Consider the following 26,898-nt stretch of genomic DNA (forward strand, 5'->3'; position numbering starts at 1 on the left):
GTGTTTGATCTATGAACATCTGATGTACAAACATCAAAACCCTGCCTCCCAACTCTGAAAGCTTGTGTCAAGTTCCAGTACCTCCTTTACCCATTCAGTTTCACTCTTGCACACTACTTTGGCTTTGAGTTTTCTGTTCATTTCCAGCTCCTACAATTTTTTTCACTCAACAGATATTTATCGTGTGTGCCAAGTACCATTCTAAATCCTAGAGAATCGGGAATGAAGAGCATAAAGTCTCTGTCTTCAAGGATTATACATTCCAGAGATTGCTCTGACTCCTTCCATGCTTTAAATGTACTAAACATATTTCTGTGCGTCTGGAGTGTGTGTGTCTGGAGTGTGGTGTGTCTGGAGGGTACTGTGTCTGGGGGGTGGTGTGTCTGGGGGGTGGTGTGTCTGGGGGGTGGTATGTCTGGGGCGTGGTATGAGGGAGGTTGTCTTCCTGCAGCAGGTCAACCTACTGGAATGCCAAGGTGCCAGCCCTCGCCCACCTGTGCCCCAGCAGTGTTGAGGGAAAGGTAAGGCGTCTGGCATACCTTGAAGACAGTGAAAATATCTCCATACACGTTTAACCTAAGAGGCAGCTGAATGTAGTTAACAATTGAAAACACAGATTTTGAAGCCTAAATGCCTACACTCAAACCCAGCTCAATCACTTACTAGTTATGTGGCCTTGGGCAAAAATCTCTCCTGGTGCTTCAGTTTGGTCATCTGGAGAAGTCCAGTAACAGGATTTTCCTTACATGCTTATTGCTGTGGTTCAGTTGCTCAGGTGTGTCCGACTCTTTGTGACCCCATGGACTGTGGCATGCTAGGCTTCCCTGTCCTTCACTGTCTCCCAGAGCTTGCTCAAACTCATGTCCACTGAGTCAATGATGCCATCCAACCATGTCATCCTCTGTCCCTCTCTTCTCCTTCTGCCTTCAATCTTTCCCAGCATCAGGGTCTTTTCCAAGGAGTTGGCTCTTTGTATCAGGTGACCGAATTATTGGAGCTTCAGCTTCACCATCAGTCCTTCCAATGAATATTAGGGTTGCATTCCTTTAGGATTGACTGGTTTGATCTCCTTACTGTCCAAGGGACTCTCAAGATCTTCATTGTGGGATGCGGAATCTTAACTTGCAGCATGTGGGTTCTAGTTCCCTGACCAGGGATCAAGCCGAGACCTCTTACACTGGGAGTCTTAGCCACTGGACCGCCAGGGAAGGCCCCTTCATGTGCTTCAGATGGTCTTCCCTCTGTACCTGTCTGTGTCCTAATCTCTTCTTGGAAGAACACCAGGTATATTGGATGAAGACTCACCCTAATCACCTCATTTTAATTTAATTGCCTCTTTAAAGGCCCTCTCTCCAAATGCACTTACATTCTGAGGTCCTGGGGCTTCAGATTTCAACAAATAGATGTTAGGGGATACAAGTCAGCCTGTAGGAAGGGCAGGATGAATTCTGCTGGACACCTTCTTTCTCTGGGATCGTGTATTCCATCTCACTTCTGTGCAGTCTTGTCTGCATCTGGGATATCTTCACCGTGCTGAGTGACTTCTAATCTGCCTCAAAATGGCTCAAACCCACCCACTCATCAAAACTCAGACAAGACGCTTCTACTTCTACAAAGTCTTTTCTGATTGCTGGTTCTCACCATCTCCCTTACACTCACCTCACTCTTCAGCAAGTATTGTATCACTCCTTGGAACTTGGATAATACCAGAGTGTTACATGTGCTTTTCTCGTGGATTTGTGGCTTGTATGGTGGCTCTTCACATTCCCAGCATTGCATCAGTTAGAAGTGAGCACCCTGAGGGTGAATCTCCATCTGGTTCAGCTTTGTACCCTCACAGTCATTGCTGAATGAATACTTGTTGAAGGAATAGATGAGTAATAACAATGACAGCTTGACTGACTTCTATTTCACACATGAAGTCAAGTATTGAGACGTTCTCCCCAAACCTCTAGTCAATAATTGACTCATCTTAAGACCTTACCTACCTAGCAGAACTTTTGCCACCTATTCAAGGTGAGCATTTTGAAAGCCTGCATGGAAAAGGCATTAAATTCACACGTACCTTTGTACAGGCTGAGGTGTACCTTTTGTAAGCGAGATCAAGCTGCTGTGATGTGGAATTCTCAAGGGCTCATCAAGTGGCCCACAGAAGAAATGAATTGGATTATTATTATTTTTGGGGGGAGTGACTTGCCTAATTTGTGCATAAAATACTTTAAAGTCTGGAGATGTAAACACTTTTTTTTTTTCCATTTCGTTTTAAAAGGAGTTTCCAGAGTTTGACTTTTGTTTTGAATGATGTCTTTGTAACAAACTTCCTGTGTTGACAAGGAATGCATTGCATTTCCGTAGCTGTGACTGCCATAGAAATGAGGGCGGTTCTAAATGTCTTACTATTTTAATATCTTTATGCAATTTTCTGACAGTTCAAGTCTCCTAATTTTTATCCTGGGTATAACTTGATGGTGTTTAAGTATAATACAATAAAAATATACAACTCTATCTCTAAATAATATGTAATATACAAATAATACAATAAGATACAACTATATCAAAGAGTCGGACACGACTGAGCAACTTCACTTTCACTTTTCACTTTCATGCATTGGAGAAGGAAATGGCAACCCACTCCAGTGTTCTTGCCTGGAGAATCCCAGGGACTAGGGAACCTAGCGGGCTGCCGTCTATGGGGTCGCACAGAGTCGGACACGACTGAAGCGACTTAGCAGCAGCAGCAGTATATCACTATAATGTACTGCTGTAATAAGCAGGCTTCCCAGGTGGCTCAGTGGTAAAGAATCCACCTGTCAAAAAAAAAAAAAAGAATCCACCTGCCAAGGCAGGAGACACAGGAGACGTGGGTTCCATCCCTGGGTCGGGAAGATTCCCCAGAGACGGAAATGGCAGTTCACTCCAATATTCTTGCCTGGGAAATCCCATGGACAGAGGAGCCTGGTGGGCTACAGTCCATGAGATCACAGAGTCAGACGTGACTGAGCAACTGACCACGCAATAAGCATTTCAAGTAATGTGTTCATTTGTTTTTTTTTTTAACTTCTCCTAATGTCTTGATTTATTTGGTTTTAAATTATCTGTCAACAGAGCACTGAACACTTACTTTAGCCTTATGGTGATAAACTTTTCCCTTTTTGAGGGGTTTTGACTTAGAGTGGCTCTGCCTCTAGGCTCTGCTGGTGATCAGTCTGCTCCCACTTCGTAAACATTGTTCAAATGTCATTGACTCAGAATCTAGCAGAACTGGGGACATCCAAGTTCTCTATTTTAAAAGATAAAGTGACTTTGCTGCTGCTGCTGCTAAGTCGCTTCAGTCGTGTCCGACTCTGTGCGACCCCATGGACTGCAGCCCACCAGGCTCCTCCATCCATGGGATTTTCCAGGCAAGAGTACTGGAGTAGGATGCCATTGCCTTCTCTGAGAGTGACTTTAGCATGAGGCTATCTTAAAGCACAAATAAAAATTTTCTATTACTCAAACTAGGTGGTTTATCATTATATTTTTACTTACAGCTTTTATCTTTCTTTGATGCCTCATATTTTAAGGCAATGACCTCCTTTAATACAGCATTAGGAGAGCACAGCAATTTTTTTGGGAAATGTTAACAACCATAATGCAGCCTAGATATGAAAAAAAAGTAATGTTAAAAGCCTGAGGAGATGTAAAATTAAGAAAAAGCCCAATGGAAAATGTTTACACAAAACAGTCCAATTCTTTATAGATATGAAGTTATGCATAGAAACTAGCAAGAATTCCCTTCTTCCTGCCCTTTCTCCCCTCCCCTCCCTGCCACCCACACAGCTCCCATCTTGCTTTACCCTCCATCCACTGAGACGGAAAAAAATCAGTTCTTACCCACCCCTCCACACCCCCATTCCCACCCCCACCCCCATCCCGTGACTTCCGGGAGTGCCCATACAGAGGTCAAAGCTGCCTGTGATTTTCCATTTACACTGACATGAATCTGGCAAGAAGGGTGGGGTTTCAGAGTTTGAGAGTCAGTCTGGCTTGCTGGAGAGCAGGACCTGACCCAGACCCCTGCTAAGTCAATACATGTCTGATGAATGAATGAGCAGAAAAGGTGATGTCTTGCATTTTCATTACTATAAGAAGGTGATCGCCTTCTCTTCCAGTTTTGAGACAATTTTTTTTTTCCAATATTCATCATTCTTTATCTTTACACCTGTACAGCTGAAACTTCCTCCTGAGACTGTCCCAGCAATGAGTTGATCTGTCCTTCCTCCGCATAGTTTTCTGATCAATGAAATTAAAAAAAAGTCTTGGCAATGTGGCTCCTGGTTTAGGGTGTGTGACGAAGGGCACTTTTCATTTGATGTCCTGGGGAATGGAGACTGCACAGGGCCTATGCTGACAGCAGCCTGAGAGCAGGGTGGGGTCCTGAGGTCTGGCTGCAGCAGGGGACCAGGAAGCTGTATGAGTGGAGAGGAGGGGAGGGGGCTGTTGGTGTACACGCCGCACCTGGACTGGAGGCCTGCTTGCAGAAGCTTCTGTGGGCAGCTCCTGGGGAGTTGGATTTGGACAACTGAGATCAACCAGGGAACCATCAGAATAGAATCTACAGCAAATTTTCATTGGCTATCAGTTTTCCATAGGGTAGTGTATATGCTTCCGTGCTAAAACCAGGGCTCTGCAGCAACATAGAGGGGAGGGAAGGGGAAGGAGGGAGGCTCAAGAGGGAGGGGACATATGTATAGCTATGGCTGATTCGTGTTGATGGATGGCAGAAACCAATGCAATATTATAAAGCAATTATCCTTCTATTAAAGATAAATAAATTTAAAAAGAAAGAAACAGAATCTACATAAGAAAACACCAGGGCAACAAACTAAAAAAAAAAAAAAAAGAAAGAAAACACTGGGGTTGTGGGATGGGACTCCTGGTCTCTGAAAGGAAGCTCTTTCCTCTGACCTGTCCCAGTGACGTAGTCTCAGTGGGTCCACCTCCTCACCCAGCTCAGAACCAGGTCCAGGCAGGTAGAGAAGGTGGCTTTCCTGTGATGTCATGGGCATCAGTGACCCTATTTAAGGCTGAAGTTCCGATCCTATAGGTTATGCCCTCTGTTCTTTTTAAAATAGGTTCGGAGAGGGAAGGGGAAACCATGGGAACTTGAGACCAGGGGAGGGGAAAGTTACCTTCATGATTTATTCAAAGTGGGTGTATTTTGTTGCCAAAGTGTTTGGTTTGGCTTTTTTTTTCAAGTTGATCTGGTGTTACTAAACCTTAAGAGTTTTAGTGAACTGTGGCAGAGAAGCTCAGAAACTCTTTACTGAGGTTGCTTAGCGCTATAGGATGAAACGCTTAAACCAAGAGGGCCCACCTCACCAAAATGAGCCAGAGAATGAAGGCAGTACAGAGGAAAGCGAAGACAAACAATGGAGAGACTTGAGTTCTTATAGAATGTTTGTGTCCCTGGATCCCACCGTGCCTGAAGTTTGAATATCCCCTGGACCTTTCAGTTATGTGAACCAATGGATATCCTTCTTTCTTGGCTTAAGTTAAAACAAAAACAAAACCAAGTGTTTTAGAGGCAGCTTGGTTACGTGTTGCTCTCTGCCTTTTCCAGAATGAAGAAATGCGCCCTTAAATGGGACAGCCAGGGGTGTGGACAGTCTCTGGGTGCCCCCAGCATGTGTGTGATCTTTGTGATAAGTACTGTGTTATTATCCCTACTTGATACTAGACTACAACAAAATATGTAAAGAAATAATGTGAAAAAGTCACTTAGATCTTCATAGCTATGAGCTGGGTCATTTTGGAAACTTTCGTGTAAGTTTTTTTAGGTTTTAATATACATATATATCAGTGGATACTTTAGAAGCATATTAAATCACCTAAGACTTTCCTTACATAATTTCATCTCAAAAGCCCTCAGCCAGAGGCAGAAAGGCAAACATCGGAAGACATGATGTAACAGTCCTTGTGTTTCAAGCATGTAATCTTCCATAAAATCTGTGGATTTTATCTAAACGTCTTAAAGTGGGTAATAGAGCAGGGCCACAGAGTAGAACATAATAAACACTTTGAGATGGTGCCAGTGGTCCAATTAATCCATAAATCTTTTCTTTTGACTCCATAGTAGTGGATACTTGGAAGTAATGAGAACATACAGTTTGAGCTAAGAACAACGCAATGTTAGTTTGTAACAGAAATGCTACATAGTACCTGGAAGTGTTCCCCTAATGCCAAAACAGTAAAGAAAATTCCTGATTCTATGCCTGAGAGAACTGGAGCTTAACTCTTCTACTGTAGATTTGCTTTCCTAATGTAGATTTACTGATGCACCACAAAGATGGGAAAGCTTTTATTTCTTAACATCAGTACAAGGATTCAGTGTTCCCAGTACTTTAACTCCCACTTCCTCTTCTATGGGTTGTAAGAATTCAACCCCAATAATTGTTTAAACATCATCCTCTGTTGTTTCTGGGTCATCCTTCTCATACCACTTCCTCCTCTTGCAGTCAAGTCTTTCTGCAGCTGATATTTTCTAAAAGCAATACTTTCTTACCCGACCTGAGCTTTTAGTAAACTCACAGGTTTGCCATAATGCAACCCCCCTTCTCCCCACCCCCCAAACACATCACTCCTTCTGTCTTCGGGCTGTTCCCTTTTCAGCATACACACCATCCACCCAGGTGCTCAAGGCTGAAGGTAGGAAGGTGTGTCCTCCTGAGCAATTTCCCCCAAGCTTTGCCCATTTACCTCTGAAAAGTCTTTCTGGGAAGTGCATCCTTGTCGGCCACGGCTCTCATGCAGACCCTACAAGAGCCTCCTGAGTGGTCCCGCCCTGAGTAGGGCTGGACTTCCTGTGACTAGAGGGATGAAGGGATGGCACGTTATCCTGGTGGGCCTGCACCTGTCCCCAAGCAGAGCCTCTGATGAGACTGACGCTGAAGCCTGGCAACCCTAGGGATGCCCAGGTCTGCAGGGATGGAGCACACATGCTGGGTACCAGGCCAGGTGCATTAGGAGCAAGAGGAAATTAAAAATAAGGAGAATATACTTCACATTTGCCCATTTCTGCTACCTTTCATTCTTTGTTGATCTGAATTTCCATCTGATGCCATTTACCTTCTGACTGAAGAACTTCCTTGAACATTTCTTGTAGCGAAAATCTCCTGCCAGTGGGTATCTCAGCTTTAGTTTGGAGGATAAAGTCTTTATTTTGCCTTAAGTTTTGAATAATATTTTCAGTAGGTAGAGAAGACTAGGTTGGGGGTTTTTGCTTTTCACTGGCACACGGAAGGTCCTGCTCCACAGTCCTTTGGCTTCTATGGCTTCTCCTGAGAGTCTTGTGTTGTTCTCATTTTTGTTCCTCTTATGTAACTTGTCTTTTTCCCTCTGGCTGCTTGTAAGAGTTTTCTCTTTACCAATGCTTTTCAGCAAATCCATTATGATATGCCTCGGTATTCTTCCATGTCTCTACTTAACATATTCAATCTTTCCTCTAACTTCTTGAAAATACCGTTATACAGATGTTTTAAGGTCCATGTCTGCTAATTCTATCATCTCTGTCATTTCTGGCTTTGTTTTTGTTAATTTCCTTTTCTCCCTCGTGTATCATGTTATTAGATTGTAGACATCTGCTAACTTAGATTAATGATCATAAACTATAGCAATGCCATTTCAAGTTACATGCCTGTAAGTTACCAACAAATAACACATATATACACATAGCTCATCATATTTCAAAAGCTACTTAAATATCTTTCATTAAAATTATGATTACATTTCCTGTTGGGATTACATTGTGCTTAAAAGGACTAAAAATTATTCTGAATTTTCATTATCTGATCAAATAGTATTAACTTAATAATGAATTATTCTTGATACTTCCATAATATTTGTGTATAAAGTATTTTCCCAGTTTTACTGAGATATAATGGACATATAACACTGTATTAGTTTTAGGTATGCAACATGGTTTGACATATGTATACATTGTAAAATGATAAAACCATCATAAGTTTAGTTAACCTCTATCACCTCACACAGTTACAAATTTCTTTTCTTATGATGAAGTCTTTTACCATCTACTCTCTTAGGAACTTGCAAGCAAGTAATATGGTATTATTAACTACGAGCTTCCCCAGTGGCTGAGTGGTAAAGAACCACCTGCCAAGCAGGAGGTGAGGGTTTGATCTCTGGATCAGGAAGGAAATGGCAACCCACTCCAGTATTCTTGCCTGTAAAATCCCATGGACAGAGGAGCCTTGCAGGCTACAGTCCATTGGGTCACAAAGAGTTGGACATGACTTGGTGTCTAAACAACAATTATTAACTACAGTCACCATGCTGTACCTTACATCTCCAGGACTTATTTATCTTTAATGTACTTTTCTCTTGGTTCTTAGTCATATTTTCTTCTTTGCCCTCTTTGATTGGATTCCAACTGTTATGAATTTCACACTGTTGGTAATTCATTCATTTAGAGTGTGTTGCACTTTGTCCTGACACAGCATTAGGTCACCATAGATATTTGATCCTCTCGAGGCTTACTTTCAAGCTTTGTTAGGGTGGGTTTAGAGCAGCTTTTAGTTTAAAGTTAATTTAGCCCCACTACTAAGGTGAGAAGGGCTTCCCCGGTGGTTCAGCAGTAAAAAAATCTACCTGCCAAGGCAGAAGACGCAGGTTCAATCCCTGGCTCAGGAAGATCCCCTGGAGGAGGAAATGGCAACCCACTCCAGTATTGTTGTCTGGGAAATCCCATGGACAGAGGAGGCTGGCGGGCTACACTCTATAGTGTCACAAACAGTTGGTGATGACTTTGAGCGCGCGTGCACACACACACGCGCACACACACATACACACACAATAAGGTGAGAAACTTCTGAGGCCTCTATCCATGCCCCATGTATTATAAAGTCTTTCCCTTCCGGCTGGTGGGAAGGAGAACTTTTCGCAGTCTGCATAGGCTCCTATGACTGCTGGTCCCCCCACCTCCTGAGCTCTCCCCAGAACCCTCAGAGCAGCACTCAGTCGGAGACCCATCTGCTGCAGTCCATGCTCCTCTCTGTTAGACTCTCTTCCTCCAATGCCCCTTCCCATGAATCCCAGCCACCTCAGCCTCCTTGAACTTCAGTCTCCATCTCCTCAACTCAGTGAGTCTGACATTCTCTTTGGGTCCTCCTGGCTGGACTGCAGCCTGAACACCATCCACTGTCCATACAACAAGTCTGAACCCTCACCAGTCTCTCATTACTGTTTTCCTTCTCTGGGGCATCACACCCCTGCAAGTCCGCTAGCCAACGCCCCAGTTTTTTGTCCCGCATATATTGTGTCAGATTTTCTAGTGGTTTATGGTGGGAGAATGATTTCCATGACAGCAATCCTTTGTGGGCAGACACAGAAGTTCCTTATAGCGTCATTTACATTTGCTTTTCTGGGGCCCAGACATTGGCCATTTTCATGGGAACGCTTGGCTTGGGTTCCTACACCATGTGGTATTGCGGTAAATCTGGACCCCACGAGCACACAGCGCTGGCTTCAGGAACCCATTCACTTTGTTTTTCTCCCCAGAACTACTGCCAGGCAGATGGTAAGTTTTGTAGAGCTTCTCCATGTCAGTTGGTGATATTTTTTACTGTTCCTGTTTGTTTGTTTTTTTACTATCCCTGTTTTTTTGACTAAGCTACCTTTTGTGCATCCCAGAGCTGTGATGAGGTCTTGGTGTCCAGCTCCCCATGGCAAACAGTGTGAGTTCACGCCTTTTGTTCAGGCCCTAGGGGCTACATGTAGGTAAAATTAGTATTTTTGCATTATGAAGTCTGTTCCTATTTGATATTTACATACTGGTAATGTTTCTGATCATTTATCTTAGTAACAACTTATCTTACGATTCTAACTAAACTGTTTAATTGATTGTGATTTTATGTTGAAGTCTTACTAAGTTCATGTACAATTTGAGAACATATGAGAGAAATCAACATTTTCTATATTTATATGCTTAGTTTAATGGGTAAAATTATTTAAGTTCTTGGAAAGTTTTCGTCAGTTAAGTCAGACAATAGTGTTACTTAAAATGAAAAGCAAATATATTAATTAGAATCCGGCAGCAACACAGGAGACATAGGTTCAATCCCTGGGTTGGGAAGATCCCTGGCGGAGGAAATGGCAACACTCTAGTATTCTTGCCTGGGAAATCCCATGGGCAGAGGAGCCTGGTGGGCTATGGTCCATGGGATCACAAAGAGTTGGACATGACTGAGCAACTGAACACACACACAATTTAACAAGTTAAAGGGAACTTATGTTATTAAAACACTCTTAAAATTAATATTTCAGTGGCTAATATTTTAAATTGGAAAAATAAGGTTTTAAAGTCAAACTTCAAGGGTTTAAGGCCTAGATTTTTAAATTTATTACGTCAATATTGTTGAATATTAACTTCCTAAAGCTAAACTTTGAATAGTCTCTTCTACGGATCCTCTAGATACCAATAGCTCACTGTTTTAGCCAAAGGAATTTAAATCAGAAGACATGTTACAAGAAGCGGCAAGAAAGGTGCAGTGGAGACCACCCAGCTAGGCAGCCAAAATGGTGAAACAAGAGAAGCGCTGATGGGGGAGAGAGGGGTGGGAACTATCTATTAGGACCGGGAGGTTCCAGATCACCAGCCGCCCACAAACACACACTGCTGCCGTCACAACGCGCGACACAGACCGGCCGGCCTACCGGCTGGTCTCACTGGGACGAGATGCTGACACATCACTGACAACCGGGAGAGCCCACTGCTCACAGGCCAGCCACGTCTACACAGCTCCACAGCTCTTCCTCTGACCATCGGTCTACATCCCTCTGACTCTATTCTGGTCTCTGCCTTAAAACTGTTTCCTAACATGTATGTTACCAATGTTATTTTCTTAATACAATTTGTGAATAAAGAAAAATGAGTAAAATGTTGCTATTTGGTGCTTTCTTACATGAACAAAGATTTGACAATCCCCCGCCACCCCCCAAAGCCGGCACAAAAATAGGGAATTGGAGGCTTCCTGGTGCTCAGCTCAAACCACCTGCACACACGTGACCCGAGGCAGCTGGCCGAGGCTCTCCCCTCCTCGGCCCCTCGGCCCCCTCGCCCTCCGGTCACTTGGCCTTCTTGTTGCCCTTCTGGGGCTCCTCTGCAACGCTCCTGGCTTCCTCCTCTGGGATGAACACGCTGACGGTGAAGTCGCTGATCTCCGAGCCATACTTGTTCTTCACGACCAGCCCGTACCTGCCCGAGTCGGATGTCCTGACCCCACTGATGGTGAAGTAGGCCGTCTTGCCAGCCTCAAACTTCAGGTTGCAGTGCTCGTCCGAGGCCAGGAGCTTCTCATTCTTCAGCCAGGACACCTCTGGAGTCGGGTCGCCCCACACGATGCACGTGAGGTTAAGCGCCTGCAAAACAGGTGTTAGGAGAGGGGAGGAGATGTATCAGATGTAACACCCACCTTGAGGCATCCTTCTGGGGGTGACCGGATGGAGGACAAGCCTAAACTTGCCGGGCCAGGCTGTGTGCACCTGTGCAAGTTACATTTCAAAATCACACTTGAGGAGGTTTCTCTGGGGCCTTGGTTTTCTGGCTTTGGGAACACTTATGATCAAAGCCCCAAGAAGGCATTTGCTTCCAGTTCCCATAAACACACCAAGGCCTTTTGCTCTAAGGTGGCATTTTGGACCCTGTCTCAGTAGAGACATCTCCTCATTGTCATCATCTCCACCTGCTCGCTTTTCCATTTCGTTTGTGTCAACAAGCCCAGCAGCAGAAGCCCCACAGCTGCTTCAATAATGTGACTCATTTTCATGTCCCGTCTTGCTCACTTTATCTCTCCCCCCAAACCCACTCAAGCTGCTGCAGTTGCAAAGGTGCTCTGCCAAAATGTATTCCTCTTTCCTAATATTTTATTATATTACCATCTGTGCTGAAAGCCTCTTACTTTAAAAGATCAATGTTTAGATCTATCAAATAATAGATTTCCTTTACCAAATTTTCCCCAGTAGTAACATTTTACAAAACTACAGCATAAAAGCACAACCAGGAGACAGATGCTGATATAATGATTTCCCCTGCGTTCTTGTGCTTGTGTGCATTTAGATCTATTCGGTTCTATCACCTGTCCAGGTTTGTGTATCCACCACATCAGTCAGGATATAGAACATTTCCATTCTCACCACGATCCTTCCTGTGGTCCATTTATAACCACACACACCTCCCCACTTCCAAGCCAGTTCCTAACTCCTGGCAACCACTAACCTGTTTTCTGTTTCTCAATTATTATAACTTCCACAGCATTATATAAATAGCATCATACAGGAGGTAACATTTCCAGAGTACCTTTTCCACTGAGCATAATTCCTTGCAGATTCATCCAAATTACTGCAGGTGTGAACAATTTGTCTCTTTCTGTTGCTCAGAAGGGTGCCATGGTATGCATATACCTGCGGGGGTCACCTGGGCTGTTTCCAGTTTGGGGCTATTATGAATAAAGCTGTTATGAACATTTGTGTGCATGTTTTTATGTGAGCATACATTTTAATCTCTCTGAGATAAATACCCAGGAGTACAGTTGCTGGATGGTATGGTAAATATATATTTCATTACTTTAAGAGATTGCCAAACTGTTTTCCTGAGTAGCTGTATAATTTTAGTCTATATACCCAACAGTTGTGTAGGAGTGATTCAGTCTCTCTGCAGCTTCACCAGCATTTTTTGTTGTCACTTTTATATTTTAGTAATTCTGCTGCTGTGTCATATTTCACTATGGTTTTAATTTGTATTTCCCTGATGACCAAAGATGATGAATTTACTTCACATTTTAAGTTCCTTTTTTTTTTAGAATTTTTCATCTGAAGAAATTAATTTTTTTAAATTAATTTATTTTTATTGAAGGATAATTGCTTTACAGAATTTTGCTGTTTTCTGTCAAACCCCAACAGGAATCAGCCATAGGTATACATAATTTTTTAAATTATTCCGGCTGTGCTGGGTCTTCGTTGCTGCGAGTGGGCTTTCTCTAGTTGCAGCACGAAGAGGCTACTCTCTGCCTGTGGCGCATGGGCTTCTCATTGCTGTGGCCTCTCCTGTTGCAGGGCATGGGCTCTAGAGTGTGCGGGCTTCAGTAGCTGTGGTACATGGATTTAGTTGCCCTGCAGCATGTGGGATCTTCCCGGACCAGAGATTGAACCTGTGTCCCCTGTAATGGCAGATGGATTCTTAACCACTGGACCACCAGGGAAGTCCTAAATTCCATTCTTGCATTTTTTTCTTACTGAAGTCCAGAAGTTATAAGAAAAAGAGCAGGGCTCACCATATACATGGAAAAGAATACCCTTCTATCTGGAAGGGCCTTGTTGCCTTTTCCATAAGAGTATCATTTAGAATTGGGTAGATAAAAAGAAATTTATTTTCTTTCCATGATTAATTAGAACTTCTTATTGAATTATTCTGCAAATGCATTTCAGGAAGAAAAATATGAGTCAAACTACTGCCACTAAGAGAAACTATTACCATTGAAAAAGGGAACAGTAACCCACTCCAGTTTTCTTTCCTGGAGAATTCCATGGACAGAGGAGCCTGGCGGGCTACAGTCCATGGGGTCACAAAGAGTCATGACTGAGTGACTAACACTTTCACTTTCACTTTTTTCAGGGATGAAGAAAGTGAACCCAGGTTACACATGACATTCACTGCTCTTCAGAGAGATTATTATGGAGCAAACAAATATCAGTTTAAAATCAAATAGAAATAAGTCAGTTTTCTGCTATGATGGAGCCTATAGAGATTCACAGCACATTTCCCTTCAAAGATGAGGAATCCCATAGGTCAGCCCACTTTCCACTAGCATTAGGGGTTGCTTCTTTCTTCAATTATGTTTGTTGTATAGTTACGATTGAACATTTTCTGCTTCTCCTGATTTTAAAGGGACATCACTTCTGGAAAGAGACTAAGAGGTCTGCACATGCCACATTAAACAAATGAACATCCTGATGCTTGGCCTACAAAACATCTTCAGATGAGTGGAAAACTGCCTACACTTTGAACCTTGTCTGTGGCTATACTGAAGTCAGGCATGAGCAGCCATGGCATATGATGAAGATGGTGGGAACCAAGCCTGGGGCACGGGAACACCTTTCCAGTGTGGAAGAAGTGGGGACAGGAGTGCCTCAAACTTACCTTGCCCTCTTGGATGGTGACCACATCGGGGAGGCCACCCACCACCCGGGCGCGATCTGTAAGCACAGGCATTTCTGGTTAATCACTGAAGCCACACGCACCAGCCATCACACGCACAGAGCCACCCAGCGGAACTCATGGTCCTACTTAGTTTCCTTCTCCTTATAGTCATTGTATACCTGCTTTCACTGTGCAAAATAAGCAAATGACCCTGCAGTTTCTGAACGTTCATCTCCTTCACACACAGGTGCCTCTATCTGGACCTGAGATCACACCACGATAGGCTCTGTAACCCCAGTGGCTGTTCTCAGCCTGGGCCTCCTGCAGCTCAGTGAGCTCGGCTGGTCAGAGGGGGCAGGGCAGAGTGTGGCCTCTTCCATGGGCTCCCCTCTGATTCAGAAAAGCTGCATAAGTGGAGGCTGTGTGCCAGGAGGTCTGGAGGCTGGAGAAGACATGGGCTTTCCTTGAGGCCTTCCCTAAAGACAGTCCCTTTCTCATTTCTGGGGAGTTCTTCAGATGTTCTGCAGGGCCCCTTTCTATGACTGAGGGGACAGGGGTAGGAGGGATGCTGAAATCCAGGGCTGACACCCCCACCCCCCGCTCCGCCAAGCTTTGTGCTGAAGCTATGACAGCCTCGGTCCCATGGAAGGACGCCTTTCAGTAATTCATTCGGCACTAATGCAGTGGCACCACTCTCTCCTTTTCAGCCTGCTTTAGTAAATGTGTGACTCTACATCCTTATTTCTATTATACATTCCCTTCTCCACTAAGTCAGGCTAAAGCTTTGAATGAGTCTCGACTGCCTTTTGCTGTTGATTCCATTGCATGTAACACCACCTGTGGCCCCAACCCACTGCCTGGCCCCCTGTACCACTTCCTGGATGGTACTAGGTGAGTCATGTCAGTATGGGGACCTCAGTCTCCTCATTATGGGGGTGGGGCTTGCATTAAACCCATGGATATGAAGCTTGTCTACTCTGCTCCCTGGTGTACCTGGGATTCATCCTGACTTCCGTGAAGATAGCTTGGCCCTCACCTGTGTTATCGGGTCCACGTGGAAGATTTTGTTTGAATTAAGTGTTCTGTGCAATTATTTAAGAATAGGAATCTAGACAGGCTCTCAGGTCTCTTCCAGCTCTAAGATACTGTGGTCCAGAGACCTCAGGAAGGAGCTCATGGAGCAGAGGGAGGGTCAGGCTTCTTGTCCACAGGAGAATTCAAGAGAGGGGATAGACGGTCAGCAGACAGTCTCACTCCTCCTCCTCCTGGTTCCCGTCCCTGAGTTCAGGATTGACTCTACAACCACAACCTTCAATGGTTTTCAAATTCTGCTCCCACCCTGAGAAAGAGCCTGAATCATCACGATGGTTTATCCGTAGATCCTGTAGATCCTGTAGATCCCAGGATTCTATAGACTCCTCTGTGTGTGAAGCACAGTTGAGAGGGGTCGGGAGAGAGCACACTTGTGCAGACACAGGCTTGACCGCTGGGTCAGGGTCACTCAGCCTTACTTGGTCTTTCAGAAAAATGGGACCACTTGTTGGGGGACCAGCTATAGTGATTTACATATCAATCTACAAGTTTCATTAATATTTTTTCTTTTCCTTAACATATTGGCAGGGCCAAAAAGCTTGTTCAAATTTTTCCATTACATCTTATGGAAAAATCCCAAAGGAATTGTTTTGGCCAACTCAATATATACACTTTTCTGACATAGGCCGCCTGCTGCAAGCGATGAACAACCTACTGTGTGATTTGCAGCCCAGAGATTTTTCATGTTGAGGCTGGGAGCCATTCTTACAGTGTAACCTGAGACCTTCTTTTCCAGACAGTCTTACTCAAGAGACTAAAGGACAACACATGCGGAACACCTAAGGTTTTAAAAATATACATAGAAATGAAAGAAAAGGAAAAAAAAATGCTTTCACTCTCCTCCGTCTGCAGTAATAATAGAAAAATTAAGTTGTATTTTGAAGCCACACTAGGAATAAACTCAAAGGGGTTTACTTACTTTTCTCGGCGATGGCAGCTTGTCTGTGGTTGAGAGAAACGAACAAACATGCAGACAAAGAAGGGTTTTGTTTCAGTGTTGCTGTCAAGTAGCCAACCCGACCGCATTTCTGTTTCCGCCGCTCAGCAAAGCAGCGGGAAGTGCTGCTCCGCTTGCATTTGCCCCAATTCAGGACCCTCTGTCCCGCTGACTCAGCCGGGGAGGAGCACGGGTCAGAGACAAGGGTCCTGTGGGGGCGTCGTTGGGAAAGCGGGGGACTTACTTCAATCTCTGGAATTCCGCAAAGGCTTCATCGTAGGCTTGAAGAGAAAAAAAGAGAAGTTAGAATTTTCTCACCCAGAACTGGCCACACACAGGGGCCTACAAGAGCTCACAATGTGAGCGCAGTGTAATCAGTCCAGACCTGACATGGTGGGCTATGAAGGAGGCTGCACCCGAGCAGTCCCTATGACTCAAAGGCTTAACAAGAGAAGCAAATACTTTCTAAGCAGAAAGCATGAAATAGTGGATTTTAGAAGCTCTCAATTCAGTGAGAAGACTTCAACCCTCCAAACAGAAAAGCAAAGTTTCACTCAGCCAAAGACAGAATGGGATGAAACTGTGCTCAGTGCTGTGTGGCAGCCTGGATGGGAGCGGGGTTTGGCGGGGAATGGATATATGCATACGTATGGCTGAACAGCTTCGCTGTTCACCTGGAACTATCACAACATTGTTTGTTAATCGGCTATGTGCTAGTCACTCAGTTGTGTCCAGCTCTGTGTGACCCGTGGACTGTAGCCTACCAGCCTCCTCTAGAGGTTCATGGAATTCTCCAGGCATACTGGAGTGGGTTACCATTCCCTTCTCCTGGGGATCTTCCTGACCCAGGGATCGAAGCCAGGTCTCCTGCATTGCAGTCAAATTCTTTACCATCTGAGCCACCAGGGAAGCCCCCAGTACAAAATAAAAAGTTTTTTTTTAAAAAAAGAAGGAATGGGAAGAAAGGTCTGTTTCAAATATGGGTTGGTTCTGTTAAAAATCCTGAGTAACAGAAAAGCTTTCCTCTCATTAAATCATTCTGCACGTCACAGACAGTTAAACACTCTGTTCTGTGGTCCAGCCCGTCCGTTTGCAATTGATCACAGCGTGTGCCAGTGCTGGCCTGAAGCACTGCTTCTATGCTATGCAGGAGACAAAATAAAAGACATAGAAACAAAGAAATGAGAGTTCTAAAATAATTTTTTTTCGAGCCTACAGAGTAAGGGACTTTGAAGATGTCAGGCAAAAATACAGCTTCATTTTTGAATCTTTCTCACCTGGTCTTTAAGTTCCCCTGAGGTCTGGGAATTGTAACATTTTACGTCTAGAAAATATGTACATAAAACCAGTCTGCCCCCTTTTATAGATGGGAAAAATCAGCACAAAGCCAGGCTTACAGGCTGTGGAGGTGGACCGCTGGGCTAAACAGGCTACTTAGGGCTGCTCTTCTCGCTCACATCACACACGGAGACAGCCTGGCTGAGCTCGTGCGTTTCCTGCAGGGGACCATGCTGGTCAAACAACCTAAGGCCTCTTGTTTGAGAGGGATTTGAGAGTTGGGTAGTTAAACGAGCTTCAGTGGGCAGAGAGTAAAAGCAAATCTAAATAAGTTTTGAGTGGGATGAACTGGGAGAGTAGCATTGACATACATACACTACCCAGGGTAAAATAGCCAGTGGGGACCTGCTATAAAGTACAGGAAGCCTCCATCCTTTTAAAAAAAAGCCCACATCTTTCACAGTTGATGCTTTTGAATTGTGATGCTGGAGAAGACTCTTGAGAGACCCTTGGACAGCAAGGAGATCAAACCAGTCAATCTTAAAGGAAAGCAACCCTGAATATTCACTGGAAGTTCTGATGCTGAAGCTGAAGCTCCAATGCTTTAGCCACTTGATGCAAAGAGCTGACTCATTAGAAAAGACCCTGATACTGGTAAAGACTGAGGGCAGTAGGAGAAGAGGGTGACAGAGGATGACATGATTGGATGGCATCACCGACTCAATGGACAGGAGTTTGAGCAAACTCTGGGAGGTGGTGAAGGACAGGGAAGCCAGGCATACTGCAGTCCATGGGGTCACAAAGAGTTGGGCACAACTTAGCAACTGAACAACAGCAACAGCAATCTCCACTTTAGGTTCTAACCTGCAGAGCACCCGTTTACCTTGTCCAGAAAGGTCCACCATCTTCTGGTGTCCGGTTTTACCGTCAAAGAGCTCCATCACGTACTTGCCCTTGTCGTTGGGGGTGGGCTCGTTGATCTGCAGCCAAATCTGTTCTCCGGTGACCCCACTCTTAACTCTATCTGAGTACTTAATAGCAGTCCCACTGTTTTGATCAAAAGGAAACCTTGTTATCAGAGGCTTTCATCCAGAGCTTACCTTTACTTTGTCTTGTATTGAAGGTCTTATCATCAAGTTTTACAGACTTTCAAAATAACATGAGATCCTCACATGCTCTTCTGCTTCAGAGACATTATGGGCCCTGAATCACAGAACAAGGATTCCAAGGCCTGGAGTGGTGGGGTGCGGCAGTCTGCACACTGACCTCCCAATAGTGGTCTTGGACTCAGATTGCAGCACCAGTACTTCTCAGGGGTATTAATCATCTTTGTTTCTGCTTGGTTTTATTTGTAGGACTAATCTTTAAACAGAAAAGGCCAAACTCCGCATATTATTACTGCACATCTCACACAGATGGTCTATGGCTATAAATGGGGTTTTTACAGACTAGTTAAAAACAGATCTAAGGAGGTTCATCTGTGGCTGATATCTACTGACACACGTGGTTACAAAGCTATTTAAGACAAATGTAAATATGTGCTCAGTAGTCAGGCCAAGAATAAATGAGAAGCAGAGTTGCTGTCAAAATGAATGAGGCACCTACTCTGACCCTGGATGTGTGTCTCCTCCTATTCTGTAGCTGGTCATATGCAGAACCGCACATCATCTTCTTTACAAGACAATAAAAGCAAATAGAGCCCTTGGATCTGACAGTCTACAAACACTACTGTTAAAGATGAAATATGAGAAGAAAGGTGGAAGTAGTGTACTCTCAGGGGCTTCCCTGGTGGCTCAGATGGTATAGAATCTGCCTGCAACACAGGAGATCCAGGTTCAATCCCTGAGTCAGGAAGATCCCCTGGGGAAGAGAACGGCAGCCCATTCCAGTATTCTTGCCTAGAGAATTCCATGGACAGAGGAGCCTGATGGGCTACAGTCCTTGGAGCTGCAAAAAGTCAGACACAACTGAGCAATTAACACACACACACAATATACTCTCAATGATGTTAAACTCTATGAAAAGTTCATAAACATGTGAGGAAATAGAAAAAAATAAGTCGTAGCTATAGATCTTCCTTGAAGAAGGCAATGGCACCCCACTCCAGTACTCTTGCCTGGAAAATCCATGGACAGAGGAGCCAGGTAGGCTACAGTTCATGGGGTCGCTAAGAGTTGTGAGAGAGTCATTTCCTAGGCAGTTTGATAGGGAGTCTAGGGGTCCCCAAGGAGAGAGGGGTCTGGAATTCTCAAGGAGGAAGAAAGGACAAACTTTTTTTCTTTCTCCACATTCCTTAGGATTATATAACAATAATGTATCCTGCCTAAGGACAGTCTTTGGATTCAACCTTCTGTTATCTTAAAATGTTAATTATGGGAGTAGACCTGGTCTTTACAAGGATGTATCTTGCCTGAGGACAGTGTTATCTTAAAATGTAAATTATGGGAGTAGGTCTGATGAGGTCTTTACAACCTCCAGACATTCTTTGGATTATATAACCTCATTGTTAACACTAGCAAGCGGGTACTCTTTCTGCCTCCTTCTGATGCCTATGTCAGAAGCTTTCTCTATCTCCTTTATACTTTAATAAAACTTTATTACACAAAAGCTCTGAGCAATCAAGCCTCGTCTCTGGCCCCGGATTGAATTCTTCTCCTCCGGGGGCCAAGAATTCCAGTGTATTCGCGTGATTCAACAACAACCTTTCAGTTGGACATGACTGAGCGACTTCACTTGCACTTTTCACTTTCATGCATCGGAGAAGGAAAAGGCAACCCCAGGGATCCAACCTGGGTCTCCCTCCTGCATTGCAGGCAGATTCTTTACCATCTAAGCCACCAGGGAAGACCAAGAAAAAATAAGGTACTATACAAAACTACTTTTTTACAGCAACAATTATGCATGGAGAAAAGACTGGAAGTTTCCTCAAAATGTTCATACTGTGGCTAGGAAAGCCATGGGTGGTATCATATTATAAACTCTTTCTAATTTTAGTATGATGGTAAATATATTTTCTAAAACAAACATGTATTATGTTTGGGGTTGTAATAAATAAAATGAACTTAAAAAAATAAAAAAAACAAAAATCTCCATCAGAAATTTCAGATTTCAAATAAACATTCAGCATTTTTCTTATATACCACATTCTTTAAAAGATATTAAAATTAAAATGTCATAAAATATAGGGTAAAGGAACCCATCTGTACCCATAGACTTTAGCCTGAGCAATATATATATGTATATGTCCTAAAGAGTTAGAAAGGCAGACAGTTCTCTGCTTTGCTGTGATAAGTCTTGAGTTCTTTAATCTCTGGCTAACATGCATAATGGGCTTCCCCATAGCACAATGGTAAAGAATCTGCCTGTCAGTGCAGGAGATGCAAGAGATATGCACTTGATCCCTGGGTCTATAAGATCCCCTGGAGAACAGAATGGCAACCTGCTCCAGTATTCTTGCCTGGAAAGTTCCATGGACAGAACCTGGTGGAATACAGTCCACAAGATCCCATAATAGTACCTTACATCTGTAAAGCATGTCACGGTTTTCAAAGTGTGATTAATTCTCTTATTGAGTCCATCAGTGTTATGAGTTAGAACAGGTATTACTGCTTCTATTTTATATGAGGGAAACCTGAGTTTCAGAAAATTGGATGACTTGCCTAAGATCCAAGGGAAGAGAGGAGCAAAGTCAAGATCCAAACCCATTTTAAGGTGTTTTTTTTTACATCACACCACATACTTACATAAACACAGGGAGAGCAATCGGTCCTTGGTTCCTGAGCCTTTTACAGTCACACGTCTGTGTGCACACAAAACACTCATGTAGCTGACATACCAAACGATGTATGAAGCTTATGCCTTACTAGTCTGACAGCAGTTTCCTTAAAACCCAATGTTCTAATTTTGGGGAACATGTAATTCTATTAGAGATGATGTAAAGCCTTTTGATTCAATTAATCTATCTTCTCTTATTCTTCAGACGGATATATTAGAATGCCCTAGATGTCACAGAGGAATTTCCTAGAATCTGATCTATTTTACCTTACAATCACTTTCCTAAAATGTATTCTGTGAGAAATAGAACAAAGGAATGAAACTCCAGGCATTCAAAGTGGAATTTTACTTGTTTTCATTTTTTTAAAAAGAATTCAGGAAATCAATAGTAATAACAATAAACCTAACAAAATGCTGTTCTGCATAAAAGTAAAGTCATTTTCAAGAAACAAATGAATGCTTCATGGGACCCAGTTCTGGTGAAATGTTCAATCTAGACGTTTAATGAAACTTGAATCCAGAGTAGTGCTGTGATGGAGGAGCTCTGCAGCCAGGCTTCCTGGTTTCAGCCCTTCACTTATCACAGAGTTGATGACCTCAGGCAAGTCACCTCCCAGAGCCTGAGCTTCCTAGTCACTAAAGTGATAAGTACCCATCTCACCGAGTTTGAATATTAAATGATTTCATACCTCTAAAGGGCTTGGAGCAATGCATGTCCACTGAGAAATGGACTATTCTTGCCATATTAGTAAACAAGGAAGTCACGCCTTGAGTGATCACAGCCCCTCAAATGTGAATTTCTGAGCCCAGAGGGCACCCAGGAAGGAGAACAATAACTGGGATCAATACCATGAGGCTGCAACCACTCCCTACAGGTGAGCCCTGAGGGGCTCAGGATGTGAAAAATGCAAGATACTGCCCCCAGATAGCTGAGATACATATGAAAGGAATGATTTCAGTAAGCCCAGACTTGCACCTTCCCATATAGAGAAAAGCAATGAATTCCTTAACTTGAGACATCTGGTTTTCTTAAATTTACAAAAATACTTTTGATGTTCAGACTACTTTCCCTTTGTTGCAGACATCTATGTAACCTGACTTCTCCCCCCACCTCCTCAGAACAGTTCTCTCAGGGCTACTTGAGAAGCTGCCTCCCAGGCTTAAGTCCTAAAAATTTGCACCAAATAAAACATAACTCTCAAAAAAAAAAAAAAAAAACATAACTCTCAACTTTCAGGTTGTGACTGTTTTTTAAGTCAACACCACTGAAGGGAAGCTCTAAGTACACAGTTGTTTGACTCCTCCCAGGGACCCACAGTAACCTCTGCTCGGCAGGCTGCACCAGGACTTTGGGAACGAGTGTCCACTGCACCCCAAGGGTGGGTGAAGGTGGATGTGCCTTACTGGTTTCTGCGGCAGCCTGCTGGCCTCTCAGCTCAGGAAATTTCAGTGAAGCACAGAGGTCAGGGATCCTCTCAATGGTGTCAATGGGAGGCCTGGTTTGACTAAGAAACCTACTTCAGGCCTTGGAATCCCCAAGAAGAACTTGAATGAAATCCCTCCACAATTGCACAAAGGAAGCCTGGGATTAGAATGGATCTTCAGGCTCAATCTAGTTCAAATACACATTCCCAGAGTCATCTTGAGATGTCCAAAGCCTTCTGAGAAAACATGCTAATGCCCCACTATGCCAACTGCTACAATGACAATGATGATAAAATCGGGCACCTCTTTGGATCAGGCTTCTGGGGTCAATGAGCTTTAAGTCACACAACAGGAAACGTGGTGCAGCCTGCTGCAGTTTTGTCCAGAGCACAGCATAGGTTAGGTGTGCTTGGAAAGACCAGATAAGAACCTGGCAAAGCGTGATTGTGTGGAGGTGGAGGTAATGTTACAGAGGCATCTACAAATTGTGATTTGAGAAGGGGGTGACAGAGGATGAGACGGCTGGATGGCATCACCGACTCAATGACAGGAGTTTGAGCAAACTCTGGGAGATAGTGGAGGACAGAGGAATCTGACGTGCTGCACTCCACGGGGTCGCAAAGAGTCAGACACAACTGAGCGACTGAACAACGACAGATCACAGAGACAGATGCTCCAAGCCATGACTGGCCTCACCACGTCCATGCTAAGGGAGAGTGCTAACCTCACACTGAAGGGATGGCCTGGATGTTTCTGTCCTACATTTCTCAACATCAGACTTGAGAAGTAAGCAGACTCCTTACCTGAGTGCAAGAGAGGGCTGTTGTTTGCTCCAGTCCTTCCTCTGAGTGGAGAAAGGACTTCTACACAGCAGTTAGGTTTTTATTCACTTACTTGTGGGACCAGTTAACTTTCAGATCATCCACGTAGTAAGTAACAAAAGAGTACAGCCGGATGCCCTCAGCTGTGCTCTGGATCTTCAGATCTGTTGCAGACAGAGCTGCAAGAAGAAAACACATATTTAACACACCTGTAAGCCCATCCCAGTCTCCCCAGGTGGCTCAGTGGTAAAGAATTTCCCTGCCAATGCAGGAGACACAGGTTCGATCCCTGAGAAGGGAAGATCCCCTGGAGAAGGAAATGGCAACCCACTCCAGTATTCTTGCCTGGAGAAGTCCATGGACAGAGGAGCCTGAGGTGCTACAGTCCATGGGGTCGCAAAGAATCAGACACGACTGAACAAAACCAAGCCCACCCCAGAGAATAAGGAAGTATTGCCTTGTGAGAACTTACCTATTGTTTTACATACTTCAGTCATTAGCTCTTTAAAGGCTGTGGAAAGAGATTCATAAAGCTTTAGCATAAACATGCTCAATGTCAAGTTCAATCTCACATAATTAGTTACATACACTCTCAAAAGCATCCTGTCACAAGATGGACTTATTGACCAATTGACAATACAAGCTCAAAGAACTCAATTGTTATCAAGTTTTAAAAGATCTCTGCTCCTATTTTGATATTTTTGTTCCCTCAAATTCTTTGTAAACTGTCACCATATTTACATTCTAGAGAAAGAGTCACCGTGAGAATCCCAGGAATATTTTTTGCTTTAGAATTCCCTTCTTCCTAAGTCCCAGGAAGGCTTCGTTTACCTTAGAGGAAGTTTTCTTATCTGTGGTATCAATTCATGGTGAATTAACCATCTGAGTTCCCTGATAGTTCTCACCCTAATTAATGCTTTTTGCCAATAAACAAAAAGCACATTTAGTCCTGCCTCCACCAAGAGTGGGAAGGCAAAATTGAAGTCAGACTTCTGCTGTTCGTCAGCAATGTTGTTAAAGATCTTGCTCGGGAACAAAACTGGAAATGTGGGCGTCCCATGTAGGTTTTCTTTATCATGATATAATTGTCATCAGAGGCCTTGGGAAAATGGAAATTGTTTTCTTGCTCTGCTACTAACTTAGAGGATTTGCGTTCCATGTATAACCTTTCCTGCCACCTTTAAAATAGTGGACTATTTTGAGACATGTTTTTCATGGTAGTATTTGATCCTGAAACAGTCTTCATAGGTTTGAAACAAAAATGATGATTGATATTGAAAACAGACCTCTAGTGAATTGTCAACTATACATTCTCTGAGGATCAAAACTACATTTCTGACTTGAAAGGAAGACTAAAAGTGGTTTTTGTTTTTTAATAAAATTCGCTCTGCCGTAATGGCAATTAAAACGAAACCTATGGACAAAAGACGAGCATGACTTGAATCTCCCAGCTCAGTCTCACTTAGAATTCTGGTCACTGGTGTATGGAACACACGGAATGGACCCTGGTGGACTGACCTTCATCCACAAGCTTCAGTCTGCTCTTATCTTTTCCTCTGTCGTCTTTCAGGACAACTTCATAAATACCAGCATCTTTCTTGGAAAACTAAGGGGAGAAGAGATAGACCAGATTGCAGCTTGTTGTAGCCTCAGGATATGGCATTTGCATTTTTCAGGGCCCATGATTTATAGAACTGCCATCAAAACACACTGAACAAGCATTCAGCCATGTGAGCAATGACCAGTTCCCAGAGGGACTATCCATCAAAACTGGCTAGCCAGCAGCCCCGAGTTTTCACCCTCTAAGGTGACAATTGACTTGAGGCTTAAAGTCCTCACCCTTTGCTCTGCCTTCATTTTAAAAACTAATGAGCACATGTATTTGAAAGGCAGCTTCTTTTAGACAAAAAGTAAATAAAAACCTATACAGAAATAAATACTATGTTTGATTGTCTCTGTACCTTTAGGGAACAAGTTGAAGCTGAAGAGCAAACAAAGAACAATTTGCTTAACCGCCCTGCCACTCACCCATCTATGAGAAAAACTAGCTCAGAGAGGCAAGAGTTGTGTGTCCTGCCAACACTGTTTGGATGTCTGACAAACCCTCACTTATCACAAAGTGAGAGAAGCTTTGTGTCTTTACTGCTTGCTTTTTGGGTGACGTCAGGGCAAGGATCTATGCCCAGGGCAAAGGAACACATAATCTAGTCTCTGTATTTTGGAAGAACATGGGGTACAGAAGTAATACGCTGCATTTTATATTTATAGCCACCTACCTCTGTTATAAGGAGGGTACATATGCCATCCTTAAAGTCATGCTTTTCATCCACTGAAATCTCCCTATCATCTTTGTACCATACAATACTAGTCTCTTTCTTAATATTCGCCACCTAGGAGGAAAATAGTAGTTATACTTCTCAAGATAAAGGAATGCTATTCTTATGAAATTAAATAATTCTTAATGCAGCATTGGATATAAGAAAAAGTAAAGATTTCAAGAGAAATCAACTGAAAGCTGTTTTAACTGTTAGAGTTTAGAATAAAATAGATACAAAAGAATAAAAGTAAATCAATAGCATCTTTATTTCCAGCAGAAAAAAACAGACTTTAAAATCATCTCATGGACAAGAAAGCATGAAAGAAAGTGAAAGTGAAGTCGCTCAGTCATGTCCAACTCTTTGTGACCCCATGGACTGTAGCCCACCAGGTTCCTCCATCCATGGGATTCTCCAGGCAAGAATATTGGAGTAGGTTGCCATTTCCTTCTCCAGAAGAAAGCATAGAAGCATACAAACTAACATACAGACTTAAGTAAAATATAAAAATTTAAAATCTGAAGGAAGACAAATCCCATTAGATTAAAATAATAGTCTGTGTCACAAAAACAAATGACTTTATCAAGGTATCAGAATGTAGAAGCCCCTATCTATAACTAACTACTTTTGTAAGATAAATGAAGCTTTTCAAATAAATGCGAAGGGGAAATACGGTTAAGAAATCTTTTAAATTAAATATTTTTCCAATTTTATTGAGATATAATTGATATGATATTGCATATGTCTAGTGTATACAACATAATGATTTGATATATGCATTTTTGCAAAATGATCACTGCAGTAAGTTTAGTTAGCATCCATCAAGTATGGTTTAATAAATTAGTCGCTTAGCAATTTTTAGGAAATTCATTTAAATCCTATATCCATACATCATCTCACAAATTTCAAATGGGCTAAATGACTTCATGTGCTTAAAGGGATCTTAAGCTTTATCCATGATGTTAGAATTTCTTATGAGGGAGAGTATATTCATATTTTCTTGTATAATTTAGACTGTATGAAAAAGTAAAGACTTCATACAAATCAAGAAAACAGTTTCAGGGA

General features: G+C 43.1%; 1 protein-coding gene across 1 annotated transcript in view; it reads right to left on the bottom strand.

The window, feature by feature from the left end:
• Nucleotides 1-9,964: 9,964 nt before the first annotated feature.
• The window catches only part of MYOM1 (myomesin 1), a 122,146-nt gene continuing 105,212 nt past the window's right edge, over nucleotides 9,965-26,898 (bottom strand). The window contains exons 29-37 of the mRNA XM_005893650.3: nucleotides 25,795-25,908; nucleotides 25,037-25,124; nucleotides 23,991-24,029; nucleotides 23,592-23,697; nucleotides 18,382-18,545; nucleotides 16,465-16,501; nucleotides 16,203-16,225; nucleotides 14,192-14,247; nucleotides 9,965-11,415 (exon numbers count right to left, since the gene is read on the bottom strand). Of these exons, the coding sequence (XP_005893712.2) occupies nucleotides 11,122-11,415; nucleotides 14,192-14,247; nucleotides 16,203-16,225; nucleotides 16,465-16,501; nucleotides 18,382-18,545; nucleotides 23,592-23,697; nucleotides 23,991-24,029; nucleotides 25,037-25,124; nucleotides 25,795-25,908 (921 nt within the window). The 3' untranslated portion in view covers nucleotides 9,965-11,121. The remainder of the gene's footprint in view (nucleotides 11,416-14,191; nucleotides 14,248-16,202; nucleotides 16,226-16,464; nucleotides 16,502-18,381; nucleotides 18,546-23,591; nucleotides 23,698-23,990; nucleotides 24,030-25,036; nucleotides 25,125-25,794; nucleotides 25,909-26,898) is intronic.

This window comes from Bos mutus, chromosome 24 (genome assembly GCF_027580195.1).
Source record: "Bos mutus isolate GX-2022 chromosome 24, NWIPB_WYAK_1.1, whole genome shotgun sequence".
In the NCBI taxonomy this organism is placed as follows: Eukaryota; Metazoa; Chordata; class Mammalia; order Artiodactyla; family Bovidae; genus Bos; species Bos mutus.